Source organism: Oncorhynchus keta, chromosome 1, assembly GCF_023373465.1.
Source record: "Oncorhynchus keta strain PuntledgeMale-10-30-2019 chromosome 1, Oket_V2, whole genome shotgun sequence".
Taxonomy (NCBI): Eukaryota; Metazoa; Chordata; class Actinopteri; order Salmoniformes; family Salmonidae; genus Oncorhynchus; species Oncorhynchus keta.
The window spans coordinates 78,213,405-78,232,884 of NC_068421.1; the positions used below are offsets into that span (position 1 = coordinate 78,213,405).

Here is a 19,480-nt window from a genome sequence, read left to right on the forward strand (position 1 = left end):
TGTGTTCCTTCCAGGTATCTGTCTGACCTGCATGCACCAGGGGACCCTGCCTGGCAGTGTATCTACGCCCAGCACAAGTGGATCCTCGGACTGATGCAGAACTGCAAGGAGGAGTTTATCAATGACCAGAGAGGTGAGTTACAGACACACACACATACACACACAGAGTCACACACACACGCAATATAGAAAGAAAAGCCCTTATTTCCCCATTTCAGTCAGACTGGTTAGGTTGACTAAGATAATTCTTGCATTCTCTTTGCCATATCCCGACACACTCCCCCTTTCCTCTCTGCTCTTTTTCTCCACGTCCCTCTCTCCCCTTTTCCATCTCTCGTTCTGACGGAGTCAGTGTGTTTATTTTTTCATGAGCGTATGAAAAAGATGAGAGGGGGACTCTTGGCGTTGGACTTGGGTTTCAGGGCCCGACACACACCGCGTGCAGCCGCACAGATGGATTGGAACAATTAACCCCAATTAAGCTGTTTCTCTGTTAAATCAGCCAGCAGGAAAATGTGGATGTGAAACCATCCTCTCAGGAAGAATAGTACAGCAACGCATGAACACACACACACACACACACACACACACACACACACACACACACACACACACACACACACACACACACACACACACACATGCTAACCTCTCCCTATTACAATAAAGAGAGGTTAGCATGTCTTGGGGGTATGATATTTTTGCATCTGTAACTTTCTCACTCATTATTCATGATTCATTCAGGACTACACTCTTAGAAAGGATTACCCTTTGAAGAACCCTTTTGGGTTCCATGTAAAACCATATCCACAAAGGGTTCTACATGGAACCGAAAAGAGTTCTCCACAATACATAATTTACCATTAATTTCTATTGGGCATAAAATAATCGGAAACACAACCAAAACAAAAAGAAAATACATCCAACAAGCTTGATGTAATCATTGCATGCTATGAATATGGGACCAAATACTAAACTTTTGATTACTTTAATACACATTTAAGTGAATTTGTCCTAGTCATTCTATCATTTCAAATGCAAAGTGCTGTAGTACAGAGCCAAAACAACAACAAAATGTCACTGTCCCAATACTTTTGGAGTTCATTGTTTACACACAGTATGCTCATAGACAGACGCTCACACGTACTATGCTCATATTCACAAGCCCAGACACACACATACACAGAACACTACGTGGGTGGTGACTGCCGTACGCAGTGGAGTCCGAGTATAAACAGGGCTAATGATAAGGGGAACAGTGGTTTCCGGGGCTCTGAATATGGGGGCTCTACACGGAGCTGCTTCTCTCATATCTGGGATGGAGTTAGTTACACATCACAACAGACATGGACACCTGTCAGTCAGCTGTTAGTCTACACAGAGTCAGGAAGTCAGATGTGTGAATTTAGTGAGGGCTCAGAGTATATAGGCCTACTGTATGTAAGTACATGGATGACACCAGTCACTCAGTTTCACTTAGGGAATTATTTAAAGAAAACATTGAATATCAAAGCACACACAGACACACACTCTGCAGCAGCAGCTGTCTCCTGGCCCCCTGTCTTGTCTTGTGAGCTCAGCCACTCTTCATATACCTGGCAGCCATTTACACTTGTAGACCACATCCCCGCTTCCCTCACCCCCGCCCTCCAACCCCAGCCCCCGAAACCAGTGCTTCCCAAAAACATCCCTCAACCACAACCCCTCCCACCCGCGGCCAGTATCTCTCAAACCCTTCCTCCACCAGCTCCACTCTCACTTCTGAAATCCATCATCACACACACACACCTTATTGTCAGAGTCACACCTGGCAGGGCAGGCCTATTAACTCTGTGATTGATTGGTTGTGTCTACAGTAACTGATGTAATTTTCCTCTTTCATTCCTGGGGTAGCGGAATGCTCCGGAATGTTCCGGTCTAGAACGTGACGTTTCCGAAGCCCATTCTAGGATGTTATAATTACCTCAGAAAATGATCCTAAAACGTGAATTAGCTGTATTTTCAAATTTTATTGGTCATATACACGTGTTTAGTAGATGTTATTGCGGGTGTAGTGAAATGCTTGTGTTTCTATCTCCGACAGTGCAGTAATATCTAACAAGTAATATCTAAAAATTTCACAACATATACCCAATACACACAAATCTAAAGAAAGGAATTAAGAATATATAAATATATGGACGAGCTTTGGAACTTTGGTCCCAGCTCTCTGCAGGTCATTCACTAGGTCCCCCCGTGTGGTTCTGGGATTTTTGCTCACCGTTCTTGTGATCATTTTTGAGATCTTGCGTGGAGCCCCAGATCGAGGAAGATTATCAGTGGTCTTGTATGTCTTCCATTTCCTAATAATTGCTCTCACAGTTGATTTCTTCAAACCAAGCTGCTTACCTATTGCAGATTCAGTCTTCCCAGCCTGGTGCAGGTCTACAATTTTGTTTCTGGTGTCCTTTGACAGCTCTTTGGTCTTGGCCATAGTGGAGTTTGGAGTGTGACTGTTTGAGGTTGTGGACAGGTGTCTTTTATACTGATAACAAGTTCAAACAGGTGCCATTAATACAGGTAACGAGTGGAGGACAGAGGAGCCTCTTAAAGAAGAAGTTACAGGTCTGTGAGAGCCAGAAATCTTGCTTGTTTGTAGGTGACCAAATACTTATTTTCCACCATAATTTGCAAATTAATTAATTAAAAATCCTACAATGTGATTTTCTGGATTTGTTTTTCTCATTTTGTCTGTCATAGTTGAAGTGTACCTATGATGAAAATTACTCTTTTTAAGTGGGAGAATTTGCACAATTGGTGGCTGACTAAATACTTTTTTGCCCCAGTGTATATGGCAGTTCCCTACCTTTATTTTATTTAACCAGGCAAGTCAGTTAAGAACATATTCTTATTTTCAATGACGGCCTGGGAACAGTGGGTTAACTGCCTGTTCAAGGGCAGAACGACAGATTTGTACCTTGTCAGCTCGGGGGTTTGAACTCACAACCTTCCGGTTACTAGTCCAACACTCTAACCACTACATTTACATTTACATTTAAGTCATTTAGCAGACGCTCTTATCCAGAGCGACTTACAAATTGGTGCATTCACCTTATAACATCCAGTGGAACAGTCACTTTACAATAGTGCATCTAAATCTTAAAGGGGGGTGAGAAGGATTACTTATCCTATCCTAGGTATTCCTTAAAGAGGTGGGGTTTCAGGTGTCTCCGGAAGGTGGTGATTGACTCCGCTGTCCTGGCGTCGTGAGGGAGTTTGTTCCACCATTGGGGGCCAGAGCAGCGAACAGTTTTGACTGGGCTGAGCGGGAACTGTACTTCCTCAGTGGTAGGGAGGCGAGCAGGCCAGAGGTGGATGAACGCAGTGCCCTTGTTTGGGTGTAGGGCCTGATCAGAGCCTGGAGGTACTGAGGTGCCGTTCCCCTCACAGCTTCGTAGGCAAGCACCATGGTCTTGTAGCGGATGCGAGCTTCAACTGGAAGCCAGTGGAGAGAGCGGAGGAGCGGGGTGACGTGGGAGAACTTGGGAAGGTTGAACACCAGACGGGCTGCGGCGTTCTGGATGAGTTGTAGGGGTTTAATGGCACAGGCAGGGAGCCCAGCCAACAGCGAGTTGCAGTAATCCAGACGGGAGATGACAAGTGCCTGGATTAGGACCTGCGCCGCTTCCTGTGTGAGGCAGGGTCGTACTCTGCGGATGTTGTAGAGCATGAACCTACAGGAACGGGCCACCGCCTTGATGTTAGTTGAGAACGACAGGGTGTTGTCCAGGATCACGCCAAGGTTCTTAGCGCTCTGGGAGGAGGACACAATGGAGTTGTCAACCGTGATGGCGAGATCACTAGGCTACGCTGCCGCCCCTACCTTCTCCCTTTTCCACTTGCCTCCCCCATTTTTGTGGTAATGCTACAATCAGTTGGTTTATAACCTGTTTCTTTTGAGCAGACATTCTCATATATTTTCAATAGCTGCATATGTGAAAAGTCCACCGTTTATATTCATAATATTGTTAATAAATATAATAAAAATGTTCCATACCGAATGTTTTTTTATAAATCAGTAATATTTGTTCTATCTTTTCTGGAGGGTAAAATTGTAACCAGATTTGTATGGCTTGTTCAAGAAAGGGCAATCATTTAAACAAAATTTAATTTTCAATTAGAGAGAAGTTGTAATCTGTATAAAGGCAAAAATGTAGTTTTTGAACAACAGATGAGCCTTTCTTAATAATGTACTGGAGAACCATTTGGGGGTTTAAGTATAATTTATGTATGAGTGAAGCTTTTAGTGAGAGGTTTAAAGCTTTAATGTTTCTTCATTTTAGCCCCCCCAAACTCATATTCATTATATAAGTAGGCACACCCACACACACATACTGGACACCATGGGAAAGGGTTCACCCAACACCTGTATCAACAGCAACAGCTCTGATCCCTCTCTCTATAAAAAAAGATGGGAACATGGCCAGGAATGAGAGAGAGAGAGAACGCAGCTCCATATGTGCAGAATCTCTGTCTGTCTGTGTGCCCATTGCTTTGCGTCTTTGTGCTTGCGAGTTGTGTGTATGCTTAAATATGTACTTCCAAACATAAAGTATTCGTACCTCTAGACTCTTTCCAGATGTTGTTGTATTACAAATTGGGATTAAAATGGATTTGTCATCTTTTGTCAACGATCTACACAAAATACTCTGTAATGCCAAAGTGGAAGAAAATTCCCGAGCAGACTGCTCGACAGAGAGACCTTATAGCTAATTGTTTGTGTGGGGTACAGAGATGGGGTAGTAATTTAAAACAGGTTAAACACGACTATTGCAGAGTCCATGCAACTTATTCGGTGACTTGTTAAGCACATTTTTACTCCTGAACTAATTTAGGCTTGCCATAACAAAAGTGTTGAATACTTATTGACTGAAGACATTTTAGCTTTTCATTTTTTAATAATTCATTTCTAAAAACATAATTCCACTTTGACGTTATGGGGTATTGTGTGTAGATCAGTGACACAAAATCTAAATGTAATCCATTTTAAATTCGGCTGTAACACAACAAAATGTGCAAAAGTACAGGGTGAATACTTTCTGAAGGCCCTGTATGTGTGTGTATGAAAGATTGTGTGCTTCTCTGGAGGGTGCTTATGGTCTCTTTCCTGGTTTATCTGACTCACCTTGTAGTTTACTAACATTTGTAGATGAAAGGGTTTGGTTAGTGCTTGTGCACAGTCAGCCTGCAGCCCTTCAATCTGGGGGATTCACCAAACTCACTGACCACAACAGAGCGAGTGTGTCATATGTTTTGGAAATAAGTCAGCTCTTTTTCTTACTGCATTTACAGTAAGGATCTGTAGGCGTTCTAGTGGTGTTGCTTCTATCAGTACTTTACCCTGACTTTCATTTTGTCTACTCCCTTCACAGAACAGCACAAACTGGCTCTAAGTTTAGAAAGAGGAGTTGGAGGCCCCGGTGCACAACTGAGCAAGTAGACAAGTACATTAGGTGACTCCGGGATGCTGGCCTTCTAGGCAAAGTTGCAAAGAAAATCCATATCTCAGACTGGCCAATAAAAAGAAAAGATGAAGATGGGTTAAAGAACACAGACACTGGACAGAGGAACTCTGCCTAAAAGGCCAGCTTCCCGGGGTGGCCTCTTCACTGTTGACGTTGAGGCTGGTGTTTTGTGGGTACTATATAATGAACCTGCCAGTTGAGGACTTGTGAGGCATCTGCTTCTCAAACTAGACACTCTAATGTACTTGTATATATATATATATATACATACACATACAGTACCAGTCATAAGTTTGGACACAAATATTCATTCAAGGGTTTTTCTTTATTTTGACTATTTCCTACATTGTAGAATAATAGTGAAGACATCAAAACTATGAAATAACACATATGGAATCATATAGTAACCCGAAAAGTGTTAATGGAAGCAGTCCCTGCAGCAATGTTCCAACTTCTAGTGAAAAGCCTTCCCAGAAGAGTGGAGGCTGTTATAGCAGCAAAGGGGGGACCAACTCCATATTAGTGCACAGGATTTTGGAATGAGATATTCGATGAACAGGTGTTCACATACTAATGGTCATATAGTGTATTTTTCTATTTGGTCCTCAAACTTGAACTCGACTCTGAGGCGAAAATGAGGTGTTTTCCGCGAACCGGAATACGCAACATCACTCTCCCTCATCTGATTGGTCAGGTAGGCGGGCTTTCTGAGCCAACATACACTGCCTCATCTGATTGATTGAGTTGGCGGTCTTGTGGAGAGCAGCACTGTAGCTCTCTTTCCCCATCTAGTGGAGACTGGAGCGCAGTAAATGGCCTGATCAAGCCAGCGTAATCTGTCCCAGATCCAACAGACATCACTCTGCGCAGCTAAACTGAATTCACCTCTGCCTTGTACAAACCCACTGCCCTCTCCTCAGCTCCCCTTTGCTCCCTTCTCCTCCTCCCCTCTCGCTCATCACTCTGAAACAACGGGGCATTCTCTGCATCGCCGGCAAGGAGAGAGATGGATCAGAAGACAAATAAAGAAAGGAGGAGGGGACTGTTTGGTGTGAAAGCCTGCTGAGATTATTGAGGAATGTGGAGTTATTATGAAAACGGTTGATTTAATCTCTCAAGTACTTGATCCTGTGGGTTCATCTCTCTCTCTCTCTCTCTCTCTCTCTCTCTCTCTCTCTCTCTCTCTCTCTCTCTCTCTCTCTCTCTCTCTCTCTCTCTCTCTCTCTCTCTCTCTCTCTCTCTCTCTCTCTCTCTCTCTCTCTCTCTCTCTGTCTTGCTCTCTCTCTACCTCTCTCCCTCTATTTCACTATCTCAGTGGGGTTGGGGGCCATAGCCCTGGATCTAGAGGGGGACCCTCGCCCGTCGGCCCTCAGCAGGATCAGGGACACAGCTTCTCTGAAGAGGGGGTGCAGTCTGCGTACTCCCCGCCCCAGCAGTGAGTAACACTAGCTACACTATATAAACTCAGCAAAAAAAGAAACGTCCTCTCACTGTCAACTGTGTTTATTTTCAGCAAACGTAACGTGTAAATATTTGTATGAAAAAAACATGATTCAACAACTGAGACATTAACTGAACACGTTCTACAGACATGTGACTAACAGAAATGGAATAATGTGTCCCTGAACAAAGGGGGGTCAAAATCAAAAGTAACAGTCAGTATCTGGTGTGGCCACCAGCTGCATTAAGTACTGCAGTGCATCTCCTCCTCATGGACTGTGCCAGATTTGCCCGTTCTTGCTGTGAGATGTTACCCCACTCTTCCACCAAGGCACCTGCAAGTTCCCGGACATTTCTGGGGGGAATGGCCTGAGCACTCACCCTCCGATCCAACAGGTCCCAGACGTGCTCAATGGGATTGAGATCCGGGCTCTTTGCTGGCCATGGCAGAACACTGACATTCCTGTCTTGCAGGAAATCACGCACAGAACGAGCAGTATGGCTGGTGGCATTGTCATGCTGGAGGGTCATGTCAGGATGAGCCTGCAGGAAGGGTACCACATGAGGGAGGAGGATGTCTTCCCTGTAATGCACAGCGTTGAGATTGCCTGCAATTACAACAAGCTCAGTCCGATGATGCTGTGACACACCGCCCCAGACTATGACGGACCCTCCACCTACAAATCGATTCCGCTCCAGAGTACAGGCCTCGGTGTAACGCTCATTCCTTCGACGATAAACGCAAATCCGATCATCACCCCTGGTGAGACAAAACTGCGACTCGTCAGTGAAGAGCACTTTTTGCCAGTCCTGTCTGGTCCAGCGACGGTAGGTATGTGCCCATAGGCGACATTGTTGCATTTGATGTCTGGTGAGGACTTGCCTTACAACAGGCCTACAAGCCCTCAGTCCAGCCTCTCTCAGCCTATTGCGGACAGTCTGAGCATTGTGCGTTCCTGGTGTAACTTAGGCAGTTGTTGTTGCCATCCTGTACCTGTCCCACAGGTGTGATTTTCAGATGTACCGATCCTGTGCAGGTGTTATTAAACGTGGTCTGCCACTGCGAGAACGATCAGCTATCCGTCCTGTCTCCCTGTTGCTCTGTCTTAGGCGTCTCACAGTACAGACATTGCAATTTATTGCCTTGGACACATCTGCAGTCCTCATGCCTCCTTGCAGCATGCCTAAGGCACATTCACGCAGATTAGCAGGAACCCTGGGCATCTTTCTTTTGGTATTTTTCCGTCAGTAGAAAGGCCTCTTTAGTGTCCTAACTTTCATAACTGTGACCTAAATTGCCTACCGTCTGTAAGCTGTTAGTGTTTTAATGACCGTTCCACAGGTGCATGTTCATTAAATGTTTATGTTTCATTGAACAAGCATGGGAAACAGTGTTTAAACCCTTTACAATGAAGGTCTGTGAAGTTATTTGGATTTTTACGAATTATCTTTGAAAGACAGGGTCCTGAAAAGGGGCCGTTTTATTTTTTTGCTGAGTTCATATATATATATATATATATATATTTTTTTATTTTTTTATTTTTTTTATTTTTTGTTTTGTGTTTTTATTTAAGCTTTATTTGACTAGGCAAGTCAGTTAAGAACAAATTCTTATTTACAATGACGGCCTACACCGGCCAAACCCTGGACGACGCTGGGGATTGGGAGTACTATGGGCCTCCCAATCACGGTCGGTTGTGATACAGACTTAGAATGCTGCGCCACTCGGGAGCTCAATTTGTCTAAGACCAAAAGGCTCCTTAACAGCTTCTACCCCCAAGCCATAAGACTGCTGAACAATTAATCAAATAGCCACCGGAATATTTACATTGAACCCCCATTTGTTTTGTACACTACTGCTACTCGCTGTTTATTATCTATGCATAGCCACTTCACCCCTACCTATATGTACAAATTACCTCGACTAACCTGTACCCCCGCAAATTGACTCTGTAGCGGTACCCCGTGTATATAGCCTCATTATTGTTATTTTATTGTGTTACTTACATTCTTTTTAAACTTTAGTTTATTTGGTCAATATTTTCTCAACTCTTCTTGAACTGTGCTGTTGGTTAAGGGCTTGTAAGTAAGCATTTCACGGTAACGTTTACACATGTTGTATTCTGCACGTGTCAAATAAAGTTTGATTTGATTACAGTACAGTATAACAATATATCAAGTTAAATCAAGTCAAATGTGTCACATACACATTTTTAGCAGATGTTATTGCGGTTGTAGCAAAATGCGTGTGTTTCTAGCTCCAACAGTGCAGTAATATCTAACAATTCACAACAATACATACAAAGTAAAATAATGGAATTAAGGAATATTTAAATATTAGGATGAGCAATGTCAGAGTGGCATAGACTAAAATACAGTAGAATAGAATACATTATATGAGATGAGTATAAAGGCAAAATATGCTAACATTATTAAAGTGACTAGTGTTCCATTGTAAAGTGGCCGGTGATTTCAAGTCTATGTAAGTGGGGAAGCAGCCCCTAAGGTGCAGGGTTACGTAACCGTGTGGAAGCCGCCTAGTGATGGCTATTTCACAGTCTGATGGCCTTGAGATAGAAGCTGATAGAAGCTGTCTGTCGGTCCCAGCTTTGATGCACCTGTACTGATTGCGCCTTCTGGATGATGGCTCGGGTGGTTGTTGTCCTTGTTGATCTTTTTGGCCTTCCTGTGACATTGGGTGCTGTAGGTGTCATGGAGGGCAGGTAGTTTATGCCCAGTGATACGTTGGGCAGAACACACTACTGTGTGTAATACACTACGGCGGTAATACAGCCCGAGGATGTGCTCTCAATTGTGCATCTGTAAAGGTTTGTGAGGGTTTTAGGTGCCACGCCAAATTTCTTCAGCCTCTTGATGTTGAAGAGGCCCTGTTGCGCCTTCTTCACCACACTGTCTGTGTGGGTGGACCATTTCAGATCGTCAGTGAAGCTTTCCACTTGCTACACACCAACTTGAAGCATTCCACCTGCTACACTGCGGTTCCGTCCCACTGCTGGCCCATAGGACAGTGTGCAGTGCGATGGCGATTGCATCGTCTGTTGATCTATTGAGGTGGTAAGCAAATTGAAGTGGGTCTAGGGTGTCCGGTAAGGTAGATATGAACCTTAACTAGCCTCTCAAAGCACTTCATGATAACATAAGTGAATGCTACATGGCGATAGTAATTTAATTCAGTTACCTTTGCTTTCTTGGGTACAGGAACAATGTTGGACATCTTGAAGCAAGTGGGGACAGCAGACTGGATAGGGATTGAATATGTCCGTAAAAGCTACAGCCAGCTGGTCTGTGTATACTCTGAGGACGTGGCGAGGGATGCCGTCTATACACACACTACCAGCGATTCTCAACCTGTGTTGTGGACAATGTAGATTTGTAACGCTTCATCGTGAACTATACTTTATGTACAACACTATATTACTCCACTCCATTCTCTTGTCCCTCTGTAACCTGTCTACTTGTGGTCTGTAACCTGTCTGCCTGTAACCTGTCTACCTGTGGTCTGTAACCTGTCTGTCTCCTGTGTGTGTTGTAGCCTGGCGTTATGAGACGCCCCAGCAGGTGCAGTTTGTGGAGAAGCTGTCGGATGTGGTGATTGGCCAGCTGCCCAACTTCTGGAAGCTCTGGATCTCTTACGTCAACGGCAGCCTCTTCAGCGAGGTACACACACACACACATATATACACATACTCTCTGTACACACCTATATCAGTCCTCAAGCACTGTGTCTGTTGTTTTTTTAACAGACTGGTGAGAAATCTGGCCAGGTGGAGAAATCGAAGAAGAATGCCAGACAGAGACAGAACGACTTTAAGGTACGTTTTGTTGAATTCGATATACTTTTGGTAAACCTCAGAAGACTCTCTTTCTGTGTGTAGTTTTACTTCCTGAAATAGTTTGTGTTATATATTTGATATGTCTGTAGAAAATGATTGAGGAGGTGACCCATCGCCTGGTGAAGCTGGTGAGAGGTGCTCTCCTCCCCTCTACTCTGACTGAGCTGGAGCTGAGGCTGTATGGGGGCTGGGAGAGTAAGACTGAACTCACTGGACCCTGGCTCACACAGGTCATACACACTGTCAGGTATGGACACCTCGCTCTAGTGTATTGATAATGGCACCAGAGAGAATGGCTGCAGTTTTACGGTTTCCTAACCAATTGTGCTATTGTGTGTGTTTTTTCGCATTATTTGTAACTTATTTTGAACATATTGTTTCTGCCACCGTCTCTTATGACCAAAAAAAGCTTATAGAAATCAGGACATCGATTACTCACCTCGTATTGAAAGACGATTTGTTCTTTAACTAGTCGGACAAGAAGTATTTACTCCAGACACCCGACAACTCCCTCATCTCCGTCATTCGCTGGAGAAAGAGACGGGGATATCGAGGACGAAGGTCGGGGTGCCTTGTAAAGGTGCAGCGGCGAATGGGTAATTTGCATTTACCATTGGTCCTATCAGCCAACGTACATTGGATAATAAAATATACAAACTACAAGCACGTATATCCTACCAACGGGACATTAAAAACTGCAATATCCTATGTTTCATTGAGTCGTGCCTGAACGACAACATGAATAACATACAGCTGGCGGGACACACTGTAACGGCAGGATAGAACAGTAGCCTCTGGTAAGACAATGGGTGACGGTCTATGTATATTTGTAAACAACAGCTGGTTCACGATTTCTAAGGAAGTCTCAAGGTTTTGCTCACCTGAGGTAGAGTATCTCATGATAAGCTGTAGACCACACTATTTACCAAGAGAGTTTTCATGTATATTCTTCGTAGCTGTCTATTTACCACCACAAACTGATGCTGGCATGAGGACCGCACTCAATGTGCTGTATATGCCCATAAGCAAACAGGAAAACACTCATCCAAAGGCGACGCTTCTAGTGGCCGGGGACTTTAATGCAGGGAAACACAAATCTGACCATAATTCTATCCTGGTGCCTGCAAACAAGCAAAAACTAAAGCAAGAAGCACCAGTGACTCGGTCAATAAAAAAAAGTGGTCAGATGAAGCAGATGCTAAGCTACAGGATTGTTTTGCTAGCACAGACTGGAATATGTTCCGGGATTCTTCCGATGGCATTGAGAAGTACACCACATCAGTCACTGGCTTCATCAATAAGTGAATCGATGATGTCGTCCCCACAGTGTCTGCGTACATTTCCCAACCAGAAGCCAAGGATTAAAGGCAACATCTGCACTGAGGTTACGTGTAGAGCCGACGCTTTCAAGGAGCGAGACTCTAACCCGGACGCTTATAAGAAATCCCGCTATGCCCTTCGACGAACCATCACACAGGCAAAGTATCAATACAGGAGTAAGATCGAATCGTACTTCACCGGCTCCTACGCTCATCGGATATGGTAGGGCTTGCAAACTATTACAGACTACAAAGGGAAGCACAGACACATTTACATTTACATTTAAGTCATTTAGCAGACGCTCTTATCCAGAGCGACTTACAAATTGGTGCATACACCTTATGACATCCAGTGGAACAGCCACTTACAATAGTGCATCTAAATCTTTTTAGGGGGGGGGGGTGAGAAGGATTACTTACCCTATCCTAGGTATTCCTTGAAGAGGTGGGGTTTCAGGTGTCTCCGGAAGGTGGTGATTGACTCCGCTGTCCTGGCGTCGTGGGGGGCCAGAGCAGCGAACAGTTTTGACTGGGCTGAGCGGGAACTGTACTTCCTCAGTGGTAGGGAGGCGAGCAGGCCAGAGGTGGATGAACGCAGTGCCCTTGTTTGGGTGTAGGGCCTGATCAGAGCCTGGAGGTACTGAGGTGCCGTTCCCCTCACAGCTCCGTAGGCAAGCACCATGGTCTTGTAGCGGATGCGAGCTTCAACTGGAAGCCAGTGGAGAGAGCGGAGGAGCGGGGTGACGTGAGAGAACTTGGGAAGGTTGAACACCAGACGGGCTGCGGCGTTCTGGATGAGTTGTAGGGGTTTAATGGCACAGGCAGGGAGCCCAGCCAACAGCGAGTTGCAGTAATCAAGACGGGAGATGACAAGTGCCTGGATTAGGACCTGCGCCGCTTCCTGTGTGAGGCAGGGTCGTACTCTGCGGATGTTGTAGAGCATGAACCTACAGGAACGGGACACCGCCTTGATGTTAGTTGAGAACGACAGGGTGTTGTCCAGGATCACGCCAAGGTTCTTAGCGCTCTGGGAGGAGGACACAATGGAGTTGTCAACCGTGATGGCGAGATCATGGAACGGGCAGTCCTTCCCCGGGAGGAAGAGGAGCTCCGTCTTGCTGAGGTTCAGCTTGAGGTGGTGATCCGTCATCCACACTGATATGTCTGCCAGACATGCAGAGATGCGATTCGCCACCTGGTCATCAGAAGGGGGAAAGGAGAAGATTAATTGTGTGTCGTCTGCATAGCAATGATAGGAGAGACCATGTGAGGTTATGACAGAGCCAAGTGACTTGGTGTATAGCGAGAATAAGAGAGGGCCTAGAACAGAGCCCTGGGGGACACCAGTGGTGAGAGCGCGTGGTGAGGAGACAGATTCTCGCCACGCCACCTGGTAGGAGCGACCTGTCAGGTAGGACGCAATCCAAGCGTGGGCCGCGCCGGAGATGCCCAACTCGGAGAGGGTGGAGAGGAGGATCTGATGGTTCACAGTATCGAAGGCAGCCGATAGGTCTAGAAGGATGAGAGCAGAGGAGAGAGAGTTAGCTTTAGCAGTGCGGAGCGCCTCCGTGATACAGAGAAGAGCAGTCTCAGTTGAATGACTAGTCTTGAAACCTGACTGATTTGGATCAAGAAGGTCATTCTGAGAGAGATAGCGGTAGAGCTGGCCAAGGACGGCACGCTCAAGAGTTTTGGAGAGAAAAGAGAGAAGGGATACTGGTCTGTAGTTGTTGACATCGGAGGGATCGAGTGTAGGTTTTTTCAGAAGGGGTGCAACTCTCGCTCTCTTGAAGACGGGAGGGACGTAGCCAGCGGTCAGGGATGAGTTGATGAGCGAGGTGAGGTAAGGGAGAAGGTCTCCGGAAATGGTCTGGAGAAGAGAGGAGCGGATAGGGTCAAGCGGGCAGGTTGTTGGGCGGCCGGCCGTCACAAGACGCGAGATTTCATCTGGAGAGAGGGGAGAAAGAGGTCAGAGCATAGGGTAGGGCAGTGTGAGCAGAACCAGCGGTGTCGTTTGACTTAGCAAACGAGGATCGGATGTCGTCGACCTTCTTTTCAAAATGGTTGACGAAGTCATCTGCAGAGAGGGAGGAGGGGGGGGGGAGGATTCAGGAGGGAGGAGAAGGTGGCAAAGAGCTTCCTAGGGTTAGAGGCAGATGCTTGGAATTTAGAATGGTAGAAAGTGGCTTTAGCAGCAGAGACAGAGGAGGAAAATGTAGAGAGGAGGGAGTGAAAGGATGCCAGGTCCGCAGGGAGGCGAGTTTTCCTCCATTTCCGCTCGGCTGCCCGGAGCCCTGTTCTGTGAGCTCGCAATGAGTCGTCGAGCCACGGAGCGGGAGGGAGGACCGAGCCGGCCTGGAGGATAGGGGACATAGAGAGTCAAAGGATGCAGAAAGGGAGGAGAGGAGGGTTGAGGAGGCAGAATCAGGAGATAGGTTGGAGAAAGTTTGAGCAGAGGGAAGAGATGATAGGATGGAAGAGGAGAGAGTAGCGGGGGAGAGAGAGCGAAGGTTGGGACGGCGCGATACCATCCGAGTAGGGGCAGTGTGGGAAGTGTTGGATGAGAGCGAGAGGGAAAAGGATACAAGGTAGTGGTCAGAGACTTGGAGGGGAGTTGCAATGAGGTTAGTGGAAGAACAGCATCTAGTAAAGATGAGGTCAAGCGTATTGCCTGCCTTGTGAGTAGGGGGGGAAGGTGAGAGGGTGAGGTCAAAAGAGGAGAGGAGTGGAAAGAAGGAGGCAGAGAGGAATGAGTCAAAGGTAGACGTGGGGAGGTTAAAGTCGCCCAGAACTGTGAGAGGTGAGCCGTCCTCAGGAAAGGAGCTTATCAAGGCATCAAGCTCATTGATGAACTCTCCGAGGGAACCTGGAGGGCGATAAATGATAAGGATGTTAAGCTTGAAAGGGCTGGTAACTGTGACAGCATGGAATTCAAAGGAGGCGATAGACAGATGGGTAAGGGGAGAAAGAGAGAAAGACCACTTGGGAGAGATGAGGATCCCGGTGCCACCACCCCGCTGACCAGAAGCTCTCGGGGTGTGCGAGAACACGTGGGCGGACGAGGAGAGAGCAGTAGGAGTAGCAGTGTTATCTGTGGTGATCCATGTTTCCGTCAGTGCCAAGAAGTCAAGGGACTGGAGGGAGGCATAGGCTGAGATGAACTCTGCCTTGTTGGCCGCAGATCGGCAGTTCCAGAGGCTACCGGAGACCTGGAACTCCACGTGGGTCGTACGCGCTGGGACTACCAGATTAGGGTGGCCGCGGCCACGCGGTGTGGAGCGTTTGTATGGTCTGTGCAGAGAGGAGAGAACAGGGATAGACAGACACATAGTTGACAGGCTACAGAAAAGGCTACGCTAATGCAAGGAGATTGGAATGACAAGTGGACTACACGTCTCGAATGTTCAGAAAGTTAAGCTTACGTAGCAAGAATCTTATTGACTAAAATGATTAAAATGATACAGTACTGCTGAAGTAGGCTAGCTGGCAGTAGCTGCGTTGTTGACACTACACTAATCAAGTCGTTCCGTTGAGTGTAATAGTTTCTACAGTGCTACTATTCGGGGGCCAGCTGGCTAGCTAGCAGTGTTGTTTACGTTACGTTGCGTTAAAAGAACGACAATAGCTGGCTAGCTAACCTAGGAAATCGCTCTAGACTACACAATTATCTTTGAAACAAAGACGGCTATGTAGCTAGCTATGTAGCTAGCTACGATCAAACAAATCAAACCGTTGTACTGTAATGAAATGAAAATGTGATACTACCTGACCGGGTTGTTGAATTCGAAACAGTAGACGTTGGCTAGCTGTTAGCTGTTAGCTGTTGGCTAGCTAGCAGAGTCTCCTACGTTAAGGACGACAAATAGCTGGCTAGCGAACCTCAGTGAATTAAGATAATCACTCCAAGACTACACACACTAAACTACACAATTATCTTGGAAACAAAGACAGCTATGTAGCTAGCTAACACTAAACTAATCAAGTCGTTCAGTTGAGGGAATAGCACTACAGTGATGCTAATCTGTGGGCTTATGCTAGCGTTTGCTAGCTCCTGGGCGAATAGCAGTGAAGGCTACGTTAGGGCGACGAAATACGATAGTTATGCAATTATCTCTGATACAAGGACGGCTATGTAGCTAGCTAAGAAGAATTGCTAAGATTAGACAAATCAACCGTTGTACTATAATGAAATGTAATGAAAAAGTTATACACGAGCTGCCCAGTGACACAAGCCTACCAGACGAGCTAAATTACTTGTATGCTTGCTTTGAGGCAAGTTACACTGAAACATGCATGAGAACATCAGCTGTTCCGGACGACTGGGGGATCACACTCTCCGTAGCCGATGTAATGCCTTTAAACAGGTCAACATTCACAAGGCCGCAGGGCCAGACGGATTACCGGGATATGTACTCTGAGCATGCGCTGACCATCTGGCAAGTGTCTTTCCTGACATTTTCAACCTCTCCATGTCTGAGTCTGTAATACAAACATGTTTCAAGTAGACTACCATAGTCCCTGTTCCCAGGTACACTAAGGTAACCTGCCTAAATGACTACCGACCCGTAGCACTCACATCTGTAGCCATGAAGTGCTTTGAAATGCTGGTCATGGCGCACATCAACACCATTATCCCAGAAACCCACTCCAATTTGCATACCGCCCCAACAGATCCACAGATGATGCAATCTCTATTGCACTCCACACTGCCCTTTCCCACCTGGACAAAAGGAACACCTATGTGAGAATGCTATTAATTGACTACAGCTCAACGTTCAACACCATAGTGCCCTCAATCCGTATCACTAATCTAAGGACCCTGGGACTAAACACCTCCCTCTGCAACTGGATCCTGGACTTCCTGACGGGACGCCCCCAGGTGGTAATGGTCGCTAACAACACATCCGCCACGCTAATCCTCAACACGGTGCCCCCAGGGGTGCGTGCTGAGTCCCCTTCTGTACTCCCTGTTCACATCATGACTGCATGGCCAGGCATGACTCCAACACAATCGTTAATTTTGCTGATGACACGAGTGGTAGGACTGGTCGCTGACAACGATGAGACAGCCTATAGCGAGGAGGTCAGAGACCTGGCTGTGTGGTGCCAGGATGACAACCTTTCCCTCAACGTGATCAAGAAAAAGGAGATGATTGTGGAATACAGGAAAAGGAGGACCGAGCACACCCCCATTCTCATCGACGGGGCTGTAGTGGAGCAGGTTGAGAGCTTCAAGTTCCTTGGTGTCCACATCACCACCAACCTATCATTGTCCAAGCACACCAAGACAGTCGTAAAGAGGGCACAACAAAACCTATCCCCCTTAGGAGACAAAGATTTGACATGGGTCCTCAGTTCCTCAAAAAGCTCTACAACTGCACCATCGAGAGCATGACTGGTTGCATTACTGCCTGGTATGGCAACTGCTCGGCTTCTGACCGCAAGACACTACAGATGGTAGTGCGTATGGCCCAGTACATTACTGGAAGCTTCCTGCCATCCAGGACCTCTATACCAGGCAGTGTCAGAGGATCGCCCTAAAAATAGCCACCCTAGTCTTAGACTGTTCTCTCTGCTACTGCACGGCAAGCGGTACCGAAGCGCCAAGTCTAGGTCCAAGAGGCTTCTCAACAGCTTCTACCTCCAAGCCATCAAATGGCTACCCAGACTAAACTCAGCCGAAAAAGAAATGTCCTCTCACTGTTAACTGTGTTTTTTTTCAGCAAACTTAACGTGTAAATATTTGTATGAACATAAGATTCAACAACTGAGACATAAACTAAACAAGTTCCACAGACATGTGACTAACAGAAATGGAATCATTTGTCCCTGAACAAAGGGGGGTCAAAATCAAACGTAACAGTCAATATCTGGTGTGGCCACCAGCTGCATTAAGTACTGCAGTACATCTCCTCCTCATGGACTGCGCCAGATTTGCCAGTTCTTGCTGTGAGATGTTACCCCACTCTTCCACCAAGGCACCTGCAAGTTCCCAGACATTTCTGGGGGAATGGCCCTAGCCCTCACCCTCCGATCCAACAGGTCCCAGACGTGCTCAATGGGATTGAGATCCGGGCTCTTTGCTGGCCATGGCAGAACACTGACATTCCTGTCTTGCAGGAAATCACGCACAGAACGAGCAGTATGGCTGGTGGCATTGTCATGCTGGAGGGTCATGTCAGGATGAGCCTGCAGAAAGGGTACCACATGAGGGAGGAGGATGTCTTCCCTTTAACGCACAGCGTTGAGATTGCCTGCAATGACAACAAGCTCAGTCCGATGACGCTATGACACACCGCCCCAGACCATGACGGACCCTCCACCTCCAAATCGATTCCGCTCCAGAGTACAGGCCTCTGTGTAACGCACCTTCCTTCGACGATAAACGTGAATCTGACCATCACCCCTGGTGAGACAAAACCGCGACTCATCAGTGAAGAGCATTTTTTTCCAGTCCTGTCTGGTCCAGCGATGGTGGGTTTGTGCCCATAGGCAACGTTGTTGCTGGTGATGTCTGGTGAGGACCTGCCTTTCAACAGGCCTACAAGCCCTCAGTCCAGCCTCTCTCAGCCTATTGCGGACAGTCTGAACACTGATGGAGGGATTGTGCGTTCCTGGTGTAACTCGGGCAGTTATTGTTGCCATCCTGTACCATGTTCGGATGTACCGATCCTGTGCAGGTGTTGTTACACGTGGTCTGGCACTACGAGGACGATCAGCTGTTCATCCTGTCTCCCTGTAGTGCTGTCTTACGCATCTCACTGTACAGACATTGCAAGTTATTGCACTGGCCACATCTGCAGTCCTCATGCCTCCTTGCAGCATGCCTAAGGCACGTTAACGCAGATTAGAAGGGGCCCTGGGCATCTTTCTTTGGTATTTATTCAGTCAGTAGAAAGGCCTCTTTAGTGTCCTAAGTTTTCATAACGGTGACCTTAATTGCCTTCCTTCCGAAAGCTGTTACTGTCTTAACGACCATTCCACAGATGGATGTTCATTAATTGTTTATGGTTCATTGAACAAGCATGGGAAACAATGTTTAAACCCTTTGCATTGGAGATCTATGAAGTTGTTTGGATTTTTACGAACTATATATGGGAACCTATATGTACAATTGAAGTCTGAAGTTTACATACACTTCGTTGTAGTCATTAAAATGTTTTTCAACCACTCCACAAATTTCTTGTTAACTAACTATAGTTTTGGCATGTCGGTTAGGACATCTACTTTGTGCCTGACACAAGTAATTTTTCAAAAAATTGTTTACAAACAGATTATATCACAATTCCAGTAGGTCAGAAGTTTACATACAGTATACTAAGTTGACTGTGCCTTTTAAACAGCTTGGAAAATTCCATTTACA

The 19,480-nt window shown here is 46.2% G+C and overlaps 1 protein-coding gene across 4 annotated transcripts in view; it reads left to right on the forward strand.

Moving 5' to 3' along the window:
- The window catches only part of exoc2 (exocyst complex component 2), a 124,378-nt gene that overhangs the window by 62,284 nt on the left and 42,614 nt on the right, over window positions 1–19,480 (forward strand). For all 4 annotated transcript variants that reach the window (XR_008063909.1, XR_008063910.1, XR_008063911.1 and 1 more), the window contains exons 11-15: window positions 15–133; window positions 6,820–6,939; window positions 10,498–10,622; window positions 10,709–10,777; window positions 10,888–11,045. Coding sequence is in view for 1 of the 4 variants with exons in the window: in XM_052461460.1 (XP_052317420.1) it covers window positions 15–133; window positions 6,820–6,939; window positions 10,498–10,622; window positions 10,709–10,777; window positions 10,888–11,045 (591 nt within the window). In the remaining 3 variants the exon portion in view is untranslated. The remainder of the gene's footprint in view (window positions 1–14; window positions 134–6,819; window positions 6,940–10,497; window positions 10,623–10,708; window positions 10,778–10,887; window positions 11,046–19,480) is intronic.